This window comes from Cricetulus griseus, chromosome 2 (assembly GCF_003668045.3).
Source record: "Cricetulus griseus strain 17A/GY chromosome 2, alternate assembly CriGri-PICRH-1.0, whole genome shotgun sequence".
Taxonomy (NCBI): domain Eukaryota; kingdom Metazoa; phylum Chordata; class Mammalia; order Rodentia; family Cricetidae; genus Cricetulus; species Cricetulus griseus.
This window is the reverse complement of record NC_048595.1, coordinates 318,843,898-318,863,148: the sequence shown is the minus strand read 5'-3', so window position 1 is coordinate 318,863,148 and position 19,251 is coordinate 318,843,898. Positions and strand designations below refer to the sequence as shown.

At 41.5% G+C, this 19,251-nt stretch overlaps 2 protein-coding genes across 4 annotated transcripts in view; one reads left to right on the top strand and one right to left on the bottom strand.

The window, feature by feature from the left end:
* Window positions 1-717: 717 nt before the first annotated feature.
* On the bottom strand, window positions 718-10,677 carry Serf1a (small EDRK-rich factor 1A). Its single transcript, XM_027401876.1, has 4 exons — window positions 10,573-10,677; window positions 6,874-7,180; window positions 5,886-5,994; window positions 718-996 (listed from the first exon to the last, which is right to left on the bottom strand). The coding sequence occupies exons 1-4, from the start codon at window positions 10,675-10,677 to the stop codon at window positions 924-926; spliced, it is 594 nt and encodes a 197-aa protein (XP_027257677.1). The 3' UTR covers window positions 718-923.
* A 570-nt stretch (window positions 10,678-11,247) lies between these two features.
* The window catches only part of Bdp1 (B double prime 1, subunit of RNA polymerase III transcription initiation factor IIIB), a 91,802-nt gene continuing 83,798 nt past the window's right edge, over window positions 11,248-19,251 (top strand). For all 3 annotated transcript variants that reach the window (XM_027401635.2, XM_027401634.2, XM_027401633.2), the window contains exons 1-3: window positions 11,248-11,657; window positions 15,948-16,233; window positions 18,318-18,427. In XM_027401635.2, the coding sequence (XP_027257436.1) occupies window positions 11,446-11,657; window positions 15,948-16,233; window positions 18,318-18,427 (608 nt within the window). In that variant the 5' untranslated portion in view covers window positions 11,248-11,445. The remainder of the gene's footprint in view (window positions 11,658-15,947; window positions 16,234-18,317; window positions 18,428-19,251) is intronic.

The window sequence follows — 19,251 nt, the reverse complement described above, 5'->3', positions numbered from 1 at the left end:
CTGAGTTAAATTCCCTAGAGTCCCATGGTGGGAGATGAGAAATGACTGCCCTAAGTTGTTCTCTTATCTCTACATGTCTTTGTATCACTCGTACACACACTAAATAAATATTTAGAACTTTAAGAAAATTTATAGTAGACAAAAATTTAAAGATCTACTTTAGGTTAGCATTGTGGCTACACTTAGGATCCCAGAACTCCTGTGCTACAAAATGAAATTGTTTCAGAAAATAACAAAAACAAAATCAAACCACTAACAATGTGTATGACCAAGATTCTAGATTTATATTTATTCCTGAATCACATTACCCATTGTGGCTTGCATCTGAAGTATCTCCCAGAGTTCACAGTTTTAATGCTTGTTCCCCGGATAGGGTCCTATTTTGGGAGGCTATGGAACCTTTGGGAGATGGGGCCTAATGGAGGGAGGAAGTTATTAAGGATAGAACTTTGAGTGTTAAATAGGTTCCTGTCCAGATGTGGATTCCTGGTGTGATGCAGCCTCTGCTATGTGCTCCTACCATGAACTGAGCTGCTCTGCTCTGCTCTCCTTTCTAGGAAGGAATGAAGTCCTCTGAGACCATGAGGCAATTTGTTCCTCCCTCAACTTCTCCTTGTCAGGTACTGTGGTCCTGGCAATGTAAATGTAACTAATATATTACCATTTAATAAATTACATAAATGTTCTCTATTGATAAAAATAATATTCACCAATATGTTACATGCATGCTCAGTACTTTATTCTTTGAAGAATGGTCTTAAAACGTCATATAAAGTAAGGCTGAAAAGTAAAGTTTAAAATAGACAGTTTATAAGGATAAGTTATAACACATGTGACCATTAGTCACTCTGAGAAATTTTGATCTTAGAGCTTATGATGCACCCCACTGGCAATAGCACCCAGGTTTTCCAAAAGACAAGTCATCATTTTTCTCTTGTCTGCATAGATTTCTTCTCATTGGCTATCTTCTGCTTTTGTTGCATGATCTCAGAGTCCCTGTAATTGAGAAAAAGCTATTAAGTTTTCACAAAAACTGGTTTCATGCTACCATTGTTTCTTTTTTTTCTGAGACAGGCTTTCTTTGTGTAGCTTTGGAGCCTATCCTGGAACTCGCTCTGCAGACCAGGCTGGCCTCAAATTCACAGTGATCTGCCTGCCTCTGCCTACTGAGTCATTGTTTCTTATATATAAACTTTTTAGTACATTAAAAGGCAACTTAAAAGAAGACATAAACAGTCATGTTTTTCCATTTTCATGAATGTAGACAAATAAAAGCAAAGACTGGAAAGGCATTTGAACAGCATGCTACTGTTACCATAGCCTTGGTAACATAGCTCTTTGATTCTGATGAGGAGGGAGAGGGAGAAGACAGAGTCTCACTACATTCCCATGGCTACCCTTGAATTCATTGTGTAGATCAGGCAGGCCTCAAACTCAAGGAAATCCAAGGAAATCCACCTGTCACTGACTCTGTGCATTTAGGAAGTCTCCTATGTACCCTAACAGATACCTAGGACTACAGTATATATGTTATAATTCTTTGCATTTTTTTAACTCTTGATCCTCTTGCCTCCATTTCCTAGTGTTGGAATTATAACAATCCAGCTTTTTAAAAGCCCCATATCAAATAATCAACACTTAAAATTTGATTACTCTAAAGAAATATGTGCTAATTGAAAAATTTCTTTAACCTTTGTACTCCCTGGTTGAATCTTCACATGTCAAGTAACTATGAATTATGGCCAAACTACTGTAGCTAGGGAATCCATGAGTTAGTGGGACCCATACTTTCACATATATTTTCAAATGCTTTTTTAAAAAATATTTAATGGTTGCTAAATGTGGTGGTGCACTCTCATAACCCAAGCTCTTGGGAGGTAGAAGCAGGAGGATCAGAAGTTCAAGGTCTGATTCCACTACTAGGAAGTTCCAGGCAACATAGGGCAGATGAATGCTTATATATACTCTTCTTAAAAAAAAAAAACTCCCACAAAACACAAGAAGTAATATTTAATGACACTAGGCATCAAATTCAGGGCTTCCTGCATAGGTGAAGGACTCAATATTTTAATATATACTATATATCTATGTATTCAACATCCACAGCTGGGTGTGTGTGTTCACACCTGTAATTCCAGTACATGGGAGGCTAAGATTACTACCAGTTCTAGACCAGTCTAAGATATATATTGACTTCCAATCAAATTTTGTCTCAAAAAGAAAAAGAAATCAAGCCAAACCAAAGCCACCTTCTCTGAGCCAAGTCCTATTGGTTTTTGTTTTTGCTTAAGTTCAACAACTTCAGTTATTATCCCCATGTTTGTATTAAAGACAGAAAGAGGACAAGATGGCTCAGCATGTAAGAAAACTTGCCGCTCTTGCAGAGGACCCAAGTTCAGTTTCCCGAACCCACATGGTAGCTTACAACAGTTTGAAACTTCAGTTCCAGGGAACTCAATGACTTTTCTGACTCCATGGGCATCAGGCAGGCAGGTGGCACACATACATACATTCAGGCAAAATACTCATACACACAAAATAAATATAAATTTTTAAAATCTATATAAATCAACAGGCACAAGGCTAAATAATTTGCCCCAAATCACACAAATACCAAGGTCTGGCTAATTTCAAAATCAGGGATCTTTCCTACATTGTTAACACCTAAATTTAGAATTAAATTTTAACTCAGTATTGGCTACTTATGTAAGAGGACATGTCTATAAATGCAATAGAAAAAAAAAAGAAGGAAAGGCTACAGAGGAATGAATTAAGTGGAATTCACTAAATGGAATTAAGAACAATGAAAGTCATTTTTCTGTTTCAAACCAAGCTCTGTGCTATATGATCTTAGTAATGTCACTCAAGTTCAGAACCACAAGATAGAGGGGTGGCTAATGCCTGGCACCCAGAATTCCCAAAGCTGAGGCAGAATAATCACAAGTTCAAGTGTGGATTACAATGAGACTTTGTGTCTCAAACCAAACCAAACCAAGCCAAACCAAACAAACTAGCAGTTCACTCTCCTATTCTTCACACTAGTGCGAATACCACATTTTAGGGTCATAATGGGTAGAGACATGTCACATCTAGCACATTTTAAGGGAGTATTATACACAAACAATGCTGGTTCTGAGACAGCTAGAACAGATTCTCCAAGAAGAAGAGCATTTCAGGGTCACTGATCTATACTCTTTTTACTCCAAGGTGAGTTTATTGCTTTATTAGTAACTGTCACTGGGGCTGGAGATCGTGTCTCAGTCATTAAAGTTCCTGCTGTACAAGACAAGGATCCAAATTTAGAGCCCCTACAAATTCCATGTAAACATTAGGGCATGGTGGTGTGTGTGTCTTAAACCTCAGTCCTGGGTGTGTGTGTGGGGGGGACTCAGACGGGCATATCTCACAAGTGCATTTGGCCTGTCAGCCTAGCCAAATTGGTGAACTTCATATTTAGTGAGAGACCCTGACAAAAATAAAAGGTGGAGAGTGATGGAAGAAAGATACTTGCTATCAACTTCCACACTAATGTGTGTGTACCCTTGTAAGTACTTGAAGCATGTACACACATATAAACATGCAATAACTGTCATAAAACAAAAGGAAGCAATATTGAAGGTGTGGAGTCTCTGTGACCACCAAGGCCAGCAGAGTAATGATCACATGGAGGAAGAAGGCAGTTTGGATCAAGAGGACTCAGGGGCTGGTGCTGGTTCAAATTTTCAGAGTCTAAAACTGGGTAGTTTGTTTTAGGCATGTTTAAGCACAACACAATTGGAAAAAGTTTCCTGGTGATAATTCACTCAATCCTGCATGCACAACAAAGCTTAAGACATGACTACATCAAAACTCTCAGTGAAGTACAAGTGACATTTTCCATAAAGATAGGTTCTACAGATTAGGGGTCCAGGGAGGGAGAGAGCAACAGATTGACTGAGACAAACATACTCAAAGATAAGGGTCTGGGGGAGCCACCATGTCCTAGCCACATACATAGCAGAAATGTCACCAGGCTATTGTCCATTCCCAGCCTTCTGGGTGGAAAACAGGTTATAGCTCTCTCCCTGTGAAGAGTCAAGCCTGTGGGTTTAACACTCCTGGTTTCCCTAGTGCTTATCTGTGAGCACAAGGACATACATGCCTCCTTCATTAAGGGATTCAAACTCACTGATAAAGAAGTCTCAACTATGGTTTAACATATATAGATAGTTATAAAAAATGTATTTAGTATGCTTTGTGGGGAAGGAGAGGAAGAGGAGGGATCAAATTCAGAGCTTTATGTATGCTAGACAAAGACTCCACCAGATGATTTTTCTCTTCAGCCCTAGCATGTTCCCATCAAATAACCACAGAGGGTCTCACTAGATGGATTGGCTTTAAACTTGAACTTGATACACACTGAAGATGACCTTGAGTTTCTGATTTTTCTACTCCTGCCTCCTAAGTGTGGGATTACAAGCATATGTCACTTCTGTTTTGTTTTTTTTTTTCCCCCAGTGCTGGGAATGAATCGGGAGCAATGTGTTTTTATTATCAATGGTCAGTCTCATCTCAAAACAATTAAATTAGAGCAGGGTGTAGAGTACTGGCTGTAGTAGCCATTAGAGTTTCCTGGATGATTCCCATGTAAAGGATTGAGACCAGTAATAAGCCACACCGAAGCACACCTAATCTCCAAGTTCCCTATGAACAATGAAATCTCACTTTAGAATATGGAGTGCTCAGTGATAGAGCTAAGTGAAAAGGTCCTAGACTAAATCCCCAGCACAGGAGTAAACCCAAGACCTCAGGTCTGTGAGCCATGGGGCGCTAAGATTTATCTCCAGCTTCTTGTCCTCATGGGTCTTGCAAAGAGGATGATATTCATATGCTCTGGTTCCCAGTTTTGTTTTTCTATGTGGTGACAGAATTTATAACTTGAAATTAATTTCTTGCTGTGTATGTGTGGTCTGGTGATTGAACCTGTAGCTCAAGTATGCAAAGTATGTGATGTAATGCAGAACTATGCTTCCAGGCCCTCTACTCCCCTTTGAAACAGGGTAATCTGCAACCTCATTAAAGATTTTTCTTGGGTGGAGACACACACACAGTGTAAAAGAAAGTTTTAAAGCATTTATCTTTTCTTGAGACTATCTTATCATGTAGTCCAGGATAGCCTCATATTCCTAATTCTCTTGCATCAGCCTCCTGAGTCCTAGGATTACAACTGAACAATACTATGTCCAGGGCATTAACTTCTTCTGGGGCTTGTCATACCTAGTCATCTCAAGTTCTAGGGTTGGAACTGGGGGCCTTACAGATGTTAGGTCAGTACTCTCTACTGCTGAGCTCACCCTCAGTGCTCACCTCCCCACTGTTTTTGAGACATGGTCTGTAGGTCTCTGTAGCCTATGCTGGCCTCTGAGGAGCATTCCGTCATGTATCAGTCCTGTGTCCCTACATTCACTCCCACCCCAATGGACCTCCAGAAGGCCATACTTTGCTCTTGGTATTTTCAGAACACAGATCTCTGTAATTGAGCCACTTGTTATCCTGACACCTTGGGGCAAGTTATTTGCTTTGGAAACATTGTATCCTATTCATCTAACAGTACTTACACATGGAGGCTGTTTGTTATTTTCTCTAGTGAAGTTCTTACAGTTTACAGGAGCTGCAAGAGATTATCTGCAAACATGACAGCTTCGGGGCTTGAAACTCTTCATCCACAGGTTGGGATGATGACTTCAGTGCACTTTTGTATACTTAGAGCTACACAGATCCACAGTGTTAACCCTTACTGTAGGTGAGGCCCTGTTCTAGCAAGGGTTTAAGAAGGTTCTTAATTCATTCTAAAAACATGGCAGTCAAACTACCACTGATTTGAACACTCTCTTAGCACTACTCACCTCTGTTTTCTCTGAGAGGTAGTCAAGCTATCCTCTTTTCTTTTTCCTTTGCTAATTTCCTGGGTTTTTTTCATATTTTTCTGGCGGGCAAGTTCTCTTTGATTTCCTCCTACAACGATAAACAGTCATGTTCTTTTCCCATCTTTAAACTTATTGATAACTAATGGATGGGTCTTTAATTATGTGCCTTAAAGTTTTATTTATTTTTATTAGTAAGAAATCGAGTGTCACATAGGAATTCCCACACTGACAAGGAGGAAGCTTAAGTGGAAGCACTCAAGAACTTAAGTATATTATCGCACGAGTATAGGTATCGACTATCTGCTTTTAATTTCAGTACATGGAAAGCAGAAGTAGGAGGATCTCAGCGTTTCAGGCCAGCCCGGTCTACAGAGCAAGTTCCAGGACAGCCAGGGCTACACAGAGAAACCCTGTCTTGAAAAACTAAAGTAAAATAAAAAATAATAAACAAGTAAATATTAAAAAATAAGAATAGCCATACCGGTGGTTATGTACACACGCCACACTCTAAGTTCTGGCTTTTGATGGGTATGTGTGAAGAGAGGTGGACAGACACATCCCCCAGCCTCTCACCCCGCCGCCCCCAGATCAGTTCAGTCCATCGCAGTCCGCCGGTTAAAGGCAGCTGCCGTTGAGCTCAAGGACCGTCTCCTCCCAGGACCAAACAAAAGAGTTGGAGGACACCCCGGACTCCTCAGCAGGCTTTCTGACCTAGGAGCCCGCTACAACTCCGCAGACTGGTCCGGCCGGCAGTCGCATGCACACCCACACCTGGGAGGCTGGCACCCGTCCCCCACCGGGAGCCAGCGTCCCGCCCTCTGCGCGCGTGCGTGTGGGAGTGTCCCGCCCTCCCCCCAGCCAGCTCCGGCTCCCCCACCCCGCCCCGCCCCGCCCCGCGCCGCCCGGTCCGCAGCTGGACGCCGTCCGTCCCCCCACCCGGTGTCCCTCAAGCGGTCCGGACACTCACGGGCCATGCCGACTGCCGGCCGGAGCCTGGGAGACAGCGACGTGGAGAAACAACGGCCGCTTGCACGCTCGGCAGCTCGGCAGCAGTCGCCGCCTGGTGCTGAGGAAGGTCGCCCCGCGCCGGCCCTCGGTGCGGCGACGCCTCGCTCTGTCAGCCAGCCGCCCCGCCCACCGACCCACAACAGCCGCGGCGTGGCCGCTGAGGCACTGCGCCTGCGCGCCCCGGACGGCTTGCCGACCGGTGACCGCGCCCCGCCGGCTAGCACGCTCGCGGTGGACTGAGGCCGGAGCGCTGAGTGACCCCCGCGCTTCCTCACACCGAGCCGAGTGGGTTTTAATAACAAGCAGAAAACACTATGGGCTCAACTTTCCCACAAGGAACGTCAGCTTTTCTTTGTTTCCCCCTCCAAGGTGGTAAGGGCAGGAAGGTGACAGGACTCATTTTCTATCAGCCAGTCAGAAGGTAGACTTTACCATGCTCACCTGTCAGAAACGACCTACCATTAGCCGGGCAGTGGTGGCGCACGCCTTTAATCCCAGCACTCGGGAGGCAGAGGTAGGCGGATCTCTGTGAGTTCGAAGCCGTCCTGGTCTACAGAACGAGTTCCAGGACAGCCTCCAAAGCACAGAGAGAAACCCTGTCTCGTAAAACAAAAAACAGAGAAACCTCCTAACTCGGAGGACGCTCCAAAGCCTGCTCAATGGCTTCTATCCCGGTGTCCCCGTACTGATGGGCAGAGCTTTAGGAGTTTTAAGCGCAAATATTTTATTGTATAAAACTTCTTTACCTCTTATAAACTGGGGAGGCAATTTTACTTTCTCTGCTAATGAATTAATACGAATTGGGTAAAGTGACAAGGATATGATTTCTCCTCAGAAACCATGCTAAAGCAGCACTGGGGGTGGGGGGAGAGTCAGGTGGGTTCCTGGGCCTCAGTAGTCAGCCATCCTAGCCTAGTAGGTGAGTTCCAGGTCAGTGAGAGACCTGCCTAAAAAACCATGGACAGCTCCTGAAGAGTGATAGCTAAGGTTGTCTTTTGACTTCCATGTGTACTTGTGTATACATGAAAACACACATGTGTGGGCTGCAGAGATGGCTCAGAGGTTAAGAGCACTGACTGCTCTTCCAGAGGTCCTGAGTTCAATTCCCAGCAACTACATGGTGGCTCACAACCACCCGTAATGAGATTGGTGCCCTCTTCTGGTGTGCAGATGTACATGGAAGCAGAATGTTGTATACATAATAAGTAAAATCTTAAAAAAAGAAAACACACATATGTACATATACGTACATACACATGCAAACACACATATGAGTGTAGAGTAGCTGTGGTGGTTTGAAAGAAAATGGCATCCAAAGGGAGTGGCAATATTAGGTATGGCCTTGTTGGAGTAGGTTTTTATCTTGTTGGAGGAAGTGTGCCACTGTGGGGTTGGGCTTTGGGGCCTCCTATGCTCAAGCTTTGCCCAGTATCACAGTTTACTTCCTGTTGCCTTCGGATCAAGATGTAGAATTCTTATCTCCTCCTCCAGCACCATGTCTGCCTGCATGCCACCATGTCCCACTATGATGATAATGAACTAAACTACTAAACTGTAAGACAGCCCCAATTAAATGTTTTTCTTATAAGAGTTGCTGTGGTCATGGTCGTCACAGCAATAGAAGCCCTAACTGTAACAGCAACACTCAGTATGTTACCTCTTATTTATCTCTTTCAACCCCAGAGAAGCTTACACCCTTCTTCTTTCTTCATAGTAAGAGGAAAGGAGGAACCCAGTGTGATGGGGTGTGAGTATAATCCTAGCACTTGCAAGACTGAGGAGGAAGGACTGCACATTTGAGGCTCACTTGGGCTGCACAGTGAGACTCTCCCTCTCTCTTGCTCAAAAATAAAAATAAAAATAAAAAGCTTCAGGGTGGTGGTGGCACATGCCTTTCATCCCAGCACGTAGGAGGCAGAGGCAGAGGCAGAGGCAGATCTGTGAGTTTGAGGCCACCCTGGTCTACAGAGCAAGTTCCAGGACAGCCAAAGCTGTTACACAGAGAAACTCTGTCCTGAAAAACCACAAACACACACACACACATACACACACACACACACACACACACACTATATATATATATATATATATATATATATATATATATATAGTGTTTGGAGTTTTAAGTGTATTTGATCTTGTCCACATACAAGCTGCTCTTACAGCCACCTCCTGAACTTAAAGGACTAGCCCAGTCTGGCTCAATATCTTTATCTATCTATCTATCTATCTATCTATCTATCTATCTATCTATCTATCTTTATGTGTGTATGTATATATATGTATATATATGTGTATGAGTATATATATATATATATATATATATATATATATATATATAAACTTATTTTACATGTATGGATGTTTTGAATTTGTGTCTGAAATCATATTTTTTGAGTTGTGAGGTTACAAGGATGTATACTGTGCACACAGAATATGTTGAGAGTTTCTGCCAGAGGGTCAGGAGCATGCCTTTAGTTCCAGCACTCCTGAAGGAGAGTCAGGCAGGTCTCAGTCTTGATGAGTCTGAGTTCGAGGGCAGCATGCTCTACATACCAGACACAGGACCAGGATAGTCAAGGCTACACAGTGAAACCCTGACCCTGCCTCAGAGAGAAAGAGGGGGAGAACACTACAGAAAACTAGAATATTATTTAGTATGTGTGTGTGTGAACACACAGGAGTGTTTGAATTGGGGGCTCCTTTGGACCTGGACTTACAGGCATTAGTTGCATGTGTTCTAATTGGTCTTAATAATAAATATCCTGAGACAGATATCAGGGTAAATGCTGAAAGATCAGAGAGACAAAGGAGCAAGCCACAGCCACCTCTTACCTCATCAACTTCTCAGTTGAAGAAGTCTAGTTCCTGTGTCTGCCCTGCCTCCTCTGTAACACAGAATATCTTTATTGTTCTGATGCTATCTCTGGAAGCAGATTAAGAATACTCACATTAAGAAAAAATAAAAAAATCAAAGAAAAAATACACTAATGGGCAAAATTTATATAATACAATAATTTTGATAGGCAATATGTCCACATTATAGTATACAAAAGCATATATAGTGAATGTCTTCCTATGAAGTGTTTCATAGCTTCTCTTTCAATAGGCAGCCATGTGCAATTTTTCAAGTAAGAATTTTACATTGTTTTACTTAATTTAAAATTTCTCCGCAGAGATGGCTCAATGGTTAAACTCATTTCCTGCTCTTCTAGTGGGCCCTTTTGGGTTCCCAGCAGCTACATCAGGAGTCTGAGAAACACCTGTAACTCTGGCTTCCCTGGGCAGCCACACATAACATACCCCCTCCAAACTCAAACTTTTTTCTTTCTAGTAGGGTTTGGTAGCACATGCGTGACTGTAATCTCAGCACTCAGCATGTGGAGGCAGGAGGACCAAGAACTGAAGGTAAGTCTTGGCTATAAGAGACCCTGTCTCAAAAACGTAAAACAGTTTCTATGCTCTGGTGATACGTTGCTGGCACTGCTCTCATACTATTTCATTTTTATTTTTATTTTATTTTATTGTCTTTGAGATAATGTCTTGCTAGATAGTCTAGTTGGCCAGGAAATTGGCCTGGATAGAACTGACTTTCCTGTAAGCGTTGGAGCTTGGATACAAAGGGATCCTGACAGTCGGGAGTCAAGGACTATCATACCACAAAGTCAATATAAGCGTAGCAGCTTAGCTCTGCTCGAGGGAAAGGTCTCTCCAGTGCAATCCTAGTGCTGGGATAGTAGGCATGCACCATCAGGCTCTGCATTCTTGCACAATTTGATTTCTCGAGAACTCCTTAATATTTCATAAAAGCCAGGAGGTGGTGGCACACACCTTTATTCTCAGCACTTGGGAGGCAGAGGCAGGCGGATCTCTGTGAGTTCAAGGCCAGCCTGGTTGGTCTACAAAGCTACACAGAGAAGCCCTATCTCGAAAAACCAAAAAAAAGAAAAAAAAACAAAACAAATAAAAGAGTCGATAAAAATTCAGTTAAGTGGGCTGTGGGTGAAGTTCCCTGGTACCATGCATGCTGGAGTATACTATGGGTCCTGGGTTCAAATTCCAGCACCGCGCATGGGGGTGGGGGACGTTTTACAAGTTTGAGCCGGAGGATCGAGTTGTTTCCGCACTCTCTTTGCAACAACACCCGAGATCTTACAGAAGAAAGAATATCTGTCTTCGAGTCAAAAAATCGGCTTCACAGACAACCGATGCTACGGAGCGTGGCAGTTGCTATAGTTCCCGGCGCCCGCAGTGTGACGCCAGTCAGTGGCGCCGTGTGATTACGTCATGGTTTCCGGCGCCTTTTTGCGAGCCGGGACGCGGGGAGGAGAAACTTAGCTATTAGTGTGGCAGGGTCATGAAGAGGAGGCGGTGGCGGGAGAGCGGAGGAGGCGGAGGGGCCGCGAACTTGCGGTAGCCAGCGCTTGGCTGGTGATTGTGGCAGGGCGAGGGTCCCAGCCTTCGGGCAGCGGCCGGGGCTCTGGGCTGAGCGCGGCCGTGGAGCCGCCGCTGCCGGTCCCCTGGCTCCGCCATGTTCCGCAGGGCACGCCTTAGCGTGAAGCCGAATGTCAGGCCTGGTGGAGGCGCCAGGGGCTCCGCCGCTCCCAATCCCCAGCGTGGACCGGAGGCTCCCAGGCCTCCCGAGCCTGCCACCGAGCCCGCTCCGAAGCCAGCGGAGCCTACAGATGTGCCTGCGGTGGATTCCGGAGGAGCGGAGCCCCAGGAAAAGGCGCCTGGGAGCAGGTAAGGTCTTGTAGAACGAGCATGATGTCGAACTGTTGGAATTTATATCACGGAGTACCTCGCCTCCAGCAAGCCTTAGGTTTGAGCTGGATGAAACCACTCCTAGCTGCAGTTTAATTCCCCGATCAGAGGAAGCGACTACTGATTCTGTCACTGTTCTCGAGGAGACCGTGTTTTACATGGATGGGAACCCTGGTTTCACAATTCTGAAGTCAAGAATAGGCACACTGGCACTTCGAAATTTAAGTAATTCTCCTGGAGTACTTCACACGGGGTTTTCATTTGTGAATATTTATTTTAAAAGGAGAGCACCAGTGTTGTTGAATTTTCCCCCCTCCTTCCACGCGGTAATCCGATTGAACCCAGGAACCCAGCACCTCACGCGTGTTAGGCAAACGCCCCGCCACTGAGCCACACTTGCAGCGTTTGTCAAAAGGGGAAGAGACTCAGGTTGCTTATTTTGTTATGAGTGTGCCCTGCTTTTTAGTTACTATGTTCCGTGAATTACGACGCCTCACTTTAGCTTCAAATACCACGTTTGAATTTAGGACTACTGCTGTAACAACTTAAAGTAGGTTGTCCTCAGAGAATATTTACTCCTGCTAGATGTAGTTAATAGTACTTCCTTTGGGGCAGTATTGTAAGATCAGATGTGATTGTATAAAATGTTTTGCCAGATGTAGTGTCACATGCATTTAGTCCTAGCAGTAATCGAGAGGCAGAGGCAGATGGATCTCTGTGAGTTCTAGGCCAGACTGGTCTACATAGTGAGTTCTAGAATAGTCAGGGCTATGTAGTGAGATGGTGTCAGAAAAACCAAATAAACAAAGAAAGGTGATGGTACAAATTAAAGATGTGACAGGTTAATATGATGATTGCAGTTTTTATAATACACAGAGGAAGAAGCCAATAAACTACTAATCACATTGAGTGACAGGGAGATGGTACAAATTATGTTTTCATAGCAACATTTCTTCTGTTGATCTGAGTTGGTGCTATGTGTTATTTTGATATTTCAATGATTCACTATAATTTCCAAGTCTCTTACTTGAATTTGTCTGGAAATTTCTACTTAGAATGAAAATACCAGTATTGGTCACTTATCAAAAGGGTTTGGAGATTTTTTTTTTTTGGTTTTTCGAGACAGGGTTTCTCTGTATAGCTTTGGAGCCAATCCTGGCACTCACTCTGGAGACCAGGCTGGCCTCAAACTCACAGAGATCCTCCTGTCTCTGCCTCCTGAGTGCTGGGATTAAAGGCGTACGCCACTAATGCCTGGCTGAGTTTGGAGATTTTTGTTAACTATGTAGGAATGCATTATGATTGATATTTTGTAAATTGCCCTTAAGCCACAGTCCTGAGACATCTAGATTATTTACACACACACACACACACACACACACACACACACACACACACACACACACACACACACAGAGACACACACACACACACTCGCACTTGTGTTTTGCTTGTTTGTTTTGTTTATTTATTTATTTATTTATTTATTTATTTATTTATAGACAGGATTTTACTATGTAGCTTTGACTTGCCTGGAACAAAGAAATCCAACTGCTTCTGCCTCCTGAATGATGGGATTAAAAGCATGTGCCACCATGCCTAGCAACTTCTTTCCTTCCTTCCTTCCTTCCTTCCTTCCTTCCTTCCTTCCTTCCTTCCTTCCTTCCTTCCTCTCTTCCTCCTTCTGTCAGTCCCTGCCTCCTCCCTCCCTGCCTCCTCCCTCCCTCCCTTCCTCCCTCCTTCCTTCCTTCCTTCCTTTCTTGTAGCTCAGGTTGGCCTAGAACTTATTGTTCATGAGAAGATGCCCTTAAACTTCTAATCCTCCTGCTTTACCTGCTGAGATGACAGATGTGTGCAACTGTGCCCTGGCTTATGTGGTGCTGGGGATGGAAGCCAGGACTCTTCAGGATGACCAAGCACTCTACCAGCTTAGCTGCATCCCAAGTCCATTTTTCTTATTTGATGAGACCATTTTGTTTTCATTTTTATTTGTTGTTGTTGTTTTTTTTTCTAGTTGTAGAAACCAACAGAGTATGCATTTAACATATAAAGTGCTGGTGACTGATATGTTATATTGTTTTAAGGGCTATAGTTTTTAGATAGAGAGTGCTAGAGACTGAACCCCAGAGCTTTGTGCATATTAGACAAGCAATCTACCATTAAGTTTTATCTATCTTCAGCCTTAAAAAAGAGTTTAAATTAAAAGTCTTTTTGAGAGACTATTCCAAGGTAGCTTTAATTTTATATAGAACTAATGATAAAATATGATAAAAGATTTTTATAGCCTTGATTTATATCCCCCTTTAAAATTTATCATTTATCTATTCTTTCTATCTATCTATCTATCTATCTATCTATCTATCTATCTATCTAAATGTGCATTGGTGTTTTGCCTGTGTGCATGTCTGTCTGTGAGGGTATCAGATTCCCTGGAACTGGAGTTACAGTTGTGAGCTGCCATGTGGGTGCTGGGAATTGAACCAGCATCCTCTGGAAGAGCAGCCATTACTCTTAACCAATGAGCAATCTCTCTAGCCCCTATACTCCCTTTTTAATGTTAAAATTTTAACTGATACAAAGTAATAGTGCTTATTTATGGAGTACAATGTGTTATTTCAGTTTATGTTTAGAATAGTATGGTGTATCACCTTAAAAGTTTATTATTTCTTCATGTTGAGAACATTCCAGATCTTTTCTGTAACTATCTTACAATAAAAATTGTTGTTAGCCATAGTTATTCTACCATGCTATAGCGTATTATTAGAAATAGATGTTAATGCTATTCAGCTACTTCCCTGGTTTTCTTCTTTGCTTTTCATTTTTTCCTTTTTGAGACAGGGTTTTTCTGTTTACCCCTGGCTGCCCTGGAACTCTGTAGAACAAGCTGGGCTTGAACTCAGAGATCTGCCTGCCTCTGCCAACCTAGTGATGTAACTAAAGGTATATACCACTATGTCTGGCTTTTTCTTTCTGAAAATTTTTATGTATATGGGTCTTTTACCTTCATGTATGTCTGTCCATGCCTGGTGCCCATAGAAACTAGAAGAGGATGTCAGATCCCCTGGAACTGGAATTATAGGCAGTAGTGAGTCACATCTGGGTTCTGGGAATTGAACCCAAGTTCTCTGGAAGAGCAGCCAGTGCTCTTAATCTTGAGTCATGACTCCAGCCCCATTTCTGAACAACTTATATCTAATCTATATCATAGTCGGTGTGACTAGATCCTTTTTTTTTTTTTTTTTTTAAATTCCTGTTTTTGAGCTGGGGTCCCATTGTAGCCTTAGCCCCCTTCAAACTCACTATGTGGCCGAGAATGATCTTAGACTGTTCTGACCCTCTGCCTTCACCTCCTGAGTATTGGGATTACAGGCATACAGCAAAACAACAAAAAATGTCAAACCTCTCAGCTATCTAGTTATTAAAAATTGGCTAACTAAGCCTTGTTCTGTGACTTAGTTTTTTTTTTTTTTGTATTCAGTGTATTATTATTATTGTGCTCAGCATGTTTTCTGTTATGCTTAGGGACTGAGTGAATTTGAAAAAGATGAACTTAAACAGCCTTCCTTAGAATTTACATACAGTGGGCTGGAGAGATGGCTCAGGGGTTAAGAGCACTGACTGTTCTTCCAGAGGTCCTGAGTTCAATTCCTAGCAACCACATGGTAACTCACAACCATCTGTAATGGGATCTGGTGCCTTCTTCTGGTATGCACTGTATACAGGATAAATAAATAAATGTTTAAAAAAAGAATTTACATACAGTAAAAACTAATATTTTGTTAAAGATTTAATGTGTGTGAGAGTATGAGTGGATGTCATGTGTGTTCAAGTGTCTTTGGAGGACAGAAAGTGTCAGATCTTTGTAACTAGAGTTCCAGATGTTTGTGACCTAGCTTTTGTCAGTGCTGGGAACTGATTCTGGGCCTGTGGAAGAGTAGTACACTTGACCATCTTACCAGTCCCACTTTGTTTTGAGATAGTCTTACCTGGTAGGTAGCTCAAGCTGGTTGGAATTCACTATGTAACCCAGACTGGCTTCAGACTCATGGCAGTCTGTCTGCCTACCTCACTTTCCCTGGTGCTAGGCATAGAAGTAGGAGCTACCACATTCAGCTAAGAAAGTTTTAAACAATGTTTTATTGCAACTCCGTTGTAATCAACATAAATCTGAAAAGTCATTTGTGGTCTTATGCATTTGTTTTTCTGTTTAATGAGACCTACTGTTTTAAAACTAGCATAGGATTCATGATGTCCACTCTTTCTTTTTAGTTTCAATAGTGATTCAAAGACTGGTGATGAAAATAATGTTGAAGAGTCCAGCAAATCATCCAATACTGTTTCACAGAGAAGAAAGCGATTGTCAAGCACTTCTAGTCTTGCTAAGCCTACTGTCAGTGTTCCTTCACAGTGTCATCCCATATCTACAGTTAATCACGATGCTCCACAGCCAAACCCTACTCCAGCTAAAGAGAAACAGCCTTGTTCAGATAGATACCGAATATATAAAGCCCGGAAACTGAGAGAAATGTTGAAAGAAGAATTGAGAAAAGAGAAGGTAAGTGACTAAACTCAAAATTTAGATGTTGCCTGCTAGATTTCTGTATTCAGGTTAGAAAGACAGGCTACCTTTAGAAGAAAAAGAAGCATGTGTTGAAATTGATGAGAGAATAATATCAGATAATGACTCATGTAAACATAACATCTTTTGTAATACAAAGTATCCTTGTAAACTTACTTTTTTTTTCCAACTGATAAACTTTATCATTATTACTATTTATTCATTTTCAGTTTTTTTTTTGGATTATTACTATATTCATTTTCAGTTTTTTTTTTTTTTTTTTTTTTTTTTTTTTTTTTTTTTGGGTGGGGCTTGAGTTTGGGTTTCTCTGTGTGTAGCTTTTTTTGACTGTCCTGGAGATCACTCTGAGATTCACCTGCCTCTGCCTCCTGAGTGCTGGGATTAAAGGTGTGTGCCACCACTGCCCAGCTGTTTTCAGTTTTTGTTTTGTTTTGTTTTTGAGTAGCGGGGGGGACAGGGTCTTGCCCTTTAGCTCACTGTGTAAGTCAGTCACTATGTAGTTTAGGTCATCCTACTGACCCAGCCATCCAAATCTTGTATTGTCACATTTGTCTTGACAGTCATTTTAAAATTATTATTATTATTATTTTTTATTTTTTTGGTTTCTTGAGACAGGGTTTCTCTGTGTAGCTTTGGAGCCTATCCTGGCAGTCGCTCTGGAGACCAAGCTGGCCTCAAACTCACAGAGATCCGCCTGCCTCCGCCTCCCGAGTGCTGGGATTAAAGGCTTGCACTACCAACGTCCGGCTTAAAATTACTTTATTCATTTATATTTTTCACTAGTTTTGGTGGCAGCAAAAAGTACATTTTTATGAACATGTAGATAGATACACAATCATATTAAAATAATTTCTATAAAAATGTCTAAGTGATGGTGGAATATTTATTTGAATTAAAATAAGTATAATTGAGCAGTGTGAATTGGTAATGCTTTAAATTGAACTGTGGCAAAAAAAAACATACGAAATACATATAGTAGATTGTGTGTCCCTTTTAATCGATGACAGTATACAGTGGTTCCATTGTTCAGTAGCAAAGCTGGCTTTGGAGTTAGAAACTTAGGCTTCATCTCTTACTAGCACTGTGATGTTGGGTGGCTTAGTATTTTTGTATCTCTGTTTTTCCTTATCTATAAAATATTACCAATAATGATATCAATACCTCACTGGAGGGCTTTGAAGATTTATTATTAGCACATTTGAGCTAAATGTTTTAATGATTAGAAAATAGTTTACAACAAATGTCATCTGTTTTAGCTAATTATAGAATGCCTCATTTTGGTATTGTTGGGGATTGAACTCAGGACCTCATACATGTGAGGCAGATGCTTTAACACTTAGCTACTACATTCCTAGCTCAGATAAACAGAATTTTATACACTGAGCTTTTTATGTAGTGTCAGTTTCTTGGATTTTAAAAAAACTATTAAGAGGTGACTCATCTTTGAGAAACTCATATCTGTGCTCTCTTAGGTATATCTTAACCATCTTCAGAGTGCCCCCCTCTCTTAACTCTTGCTGTGAAGCCCAGATTAAAATACCTTTAAGTTAAGGGATTGGAGAGATGGTTCACTGTTAAAAGTGCTTGCTTTACGATTTTGAGTACTGGAGTTTCGATCCCACTTATACAACAAGTTGGACATCCCACAAATTGCTGTAATCTCAGCTCTGAGAGGGACTAGGATCATTGGGTCTTGCTGGCTTCCACTCTAGCCAAGATGGAAGCCCCTGCCTCAAAAGAATAAGTAGAGAGTGATGGAGGGGGACACTTAATGATCTTCTCTGGCCTCCTTGAGGCAATACATGGACACATATTCCCATCCACATACTTGTATATATACACAAGTCTAATTACATTTTAATAAAACATCTATAATAAAACTCTAATTCTGCTTCATTTAAACAAGCTACTAAGGGTATTGTATAATACAATATTTAGGTTAAATGATTTCTTAAAATTAGGCATTATTATAATAGTATTAAAGTAATTTAAGTCAGTGAGTTATATATTTGAGCTTAGTGTGTCTGAAATTATTCTTTACATAAAATCTCTGTATATAGAAACAATGGAAAAACAAATTTGCTACAAATGAAAGCCAGAGGCCACCAGATCGTTCAAAAATGACTATGAGAGACTTTATATATTACCTGCCAGATAACAATCCAATGACGTAAGTAAAATTTATTTATGCTTTTATTTCACTGGGTATGTAGTGACATGGTACATTTAGTGTACAGTTTCATGTTTTCCAGAATAAAATAAAATTTCTAACAATGAGTGAAGATACATTTTTCTCTTTTGGTGCTGATGTCTGAGCTGTACTCTTCAGATGTGCAGTATTCACAGTCATACTCTCTGACTGCTTTCTGGGATAATAACAATGCCCTTCCTTTATCTCCAAGGTTAAAAGGGGCTCCTGTATTTTTTTTAATTATTGGGATAGAGTGTAATTTCTGTTTCTTATGTACTGTAATGTGATATAAAGGAATGTAGTTTTAATGCCCTATTTCATTAGTAATGGTACAGTTTGAGTAACAAGTCCTTCATGAACAAAGCTTTTTTTTTTTTTTTTTTTTTTTTTTTTTTTTTTTTTTTTGATTTTTTTCGAGACAGGGTTTCTTTGTGACTTTGGAGGCTGTCCTGGAACTAGCTCTTGTAGACCAGGCTGGTCTCGAACTCACAGAACCGCCTGCCTCTGCCTCCCGAGTGCTGGGATTAAAGGTATGAGCCACCACCGCCCGGCGGGATGAACAAAGCTTTCTTTTTTTATATATAATATATATTTTTTTATCTTATTAGTTCAAATTAGGAACAAGTTTGCTTCACCAAAGCTTTAATTCTTAAGTTAGTCTGGGGTAGAAGGTAGAAATCTTATAAATCTGCTGTTGTGTTTTTGGTGGTATAGGATGTAGAATTAGCATATTCTCTTCAGTATAAGCTTCTGTTGTGTTCACCAGGTTTTTCTTGGTCTCATTGAAGGAAGGGCCAGAAACC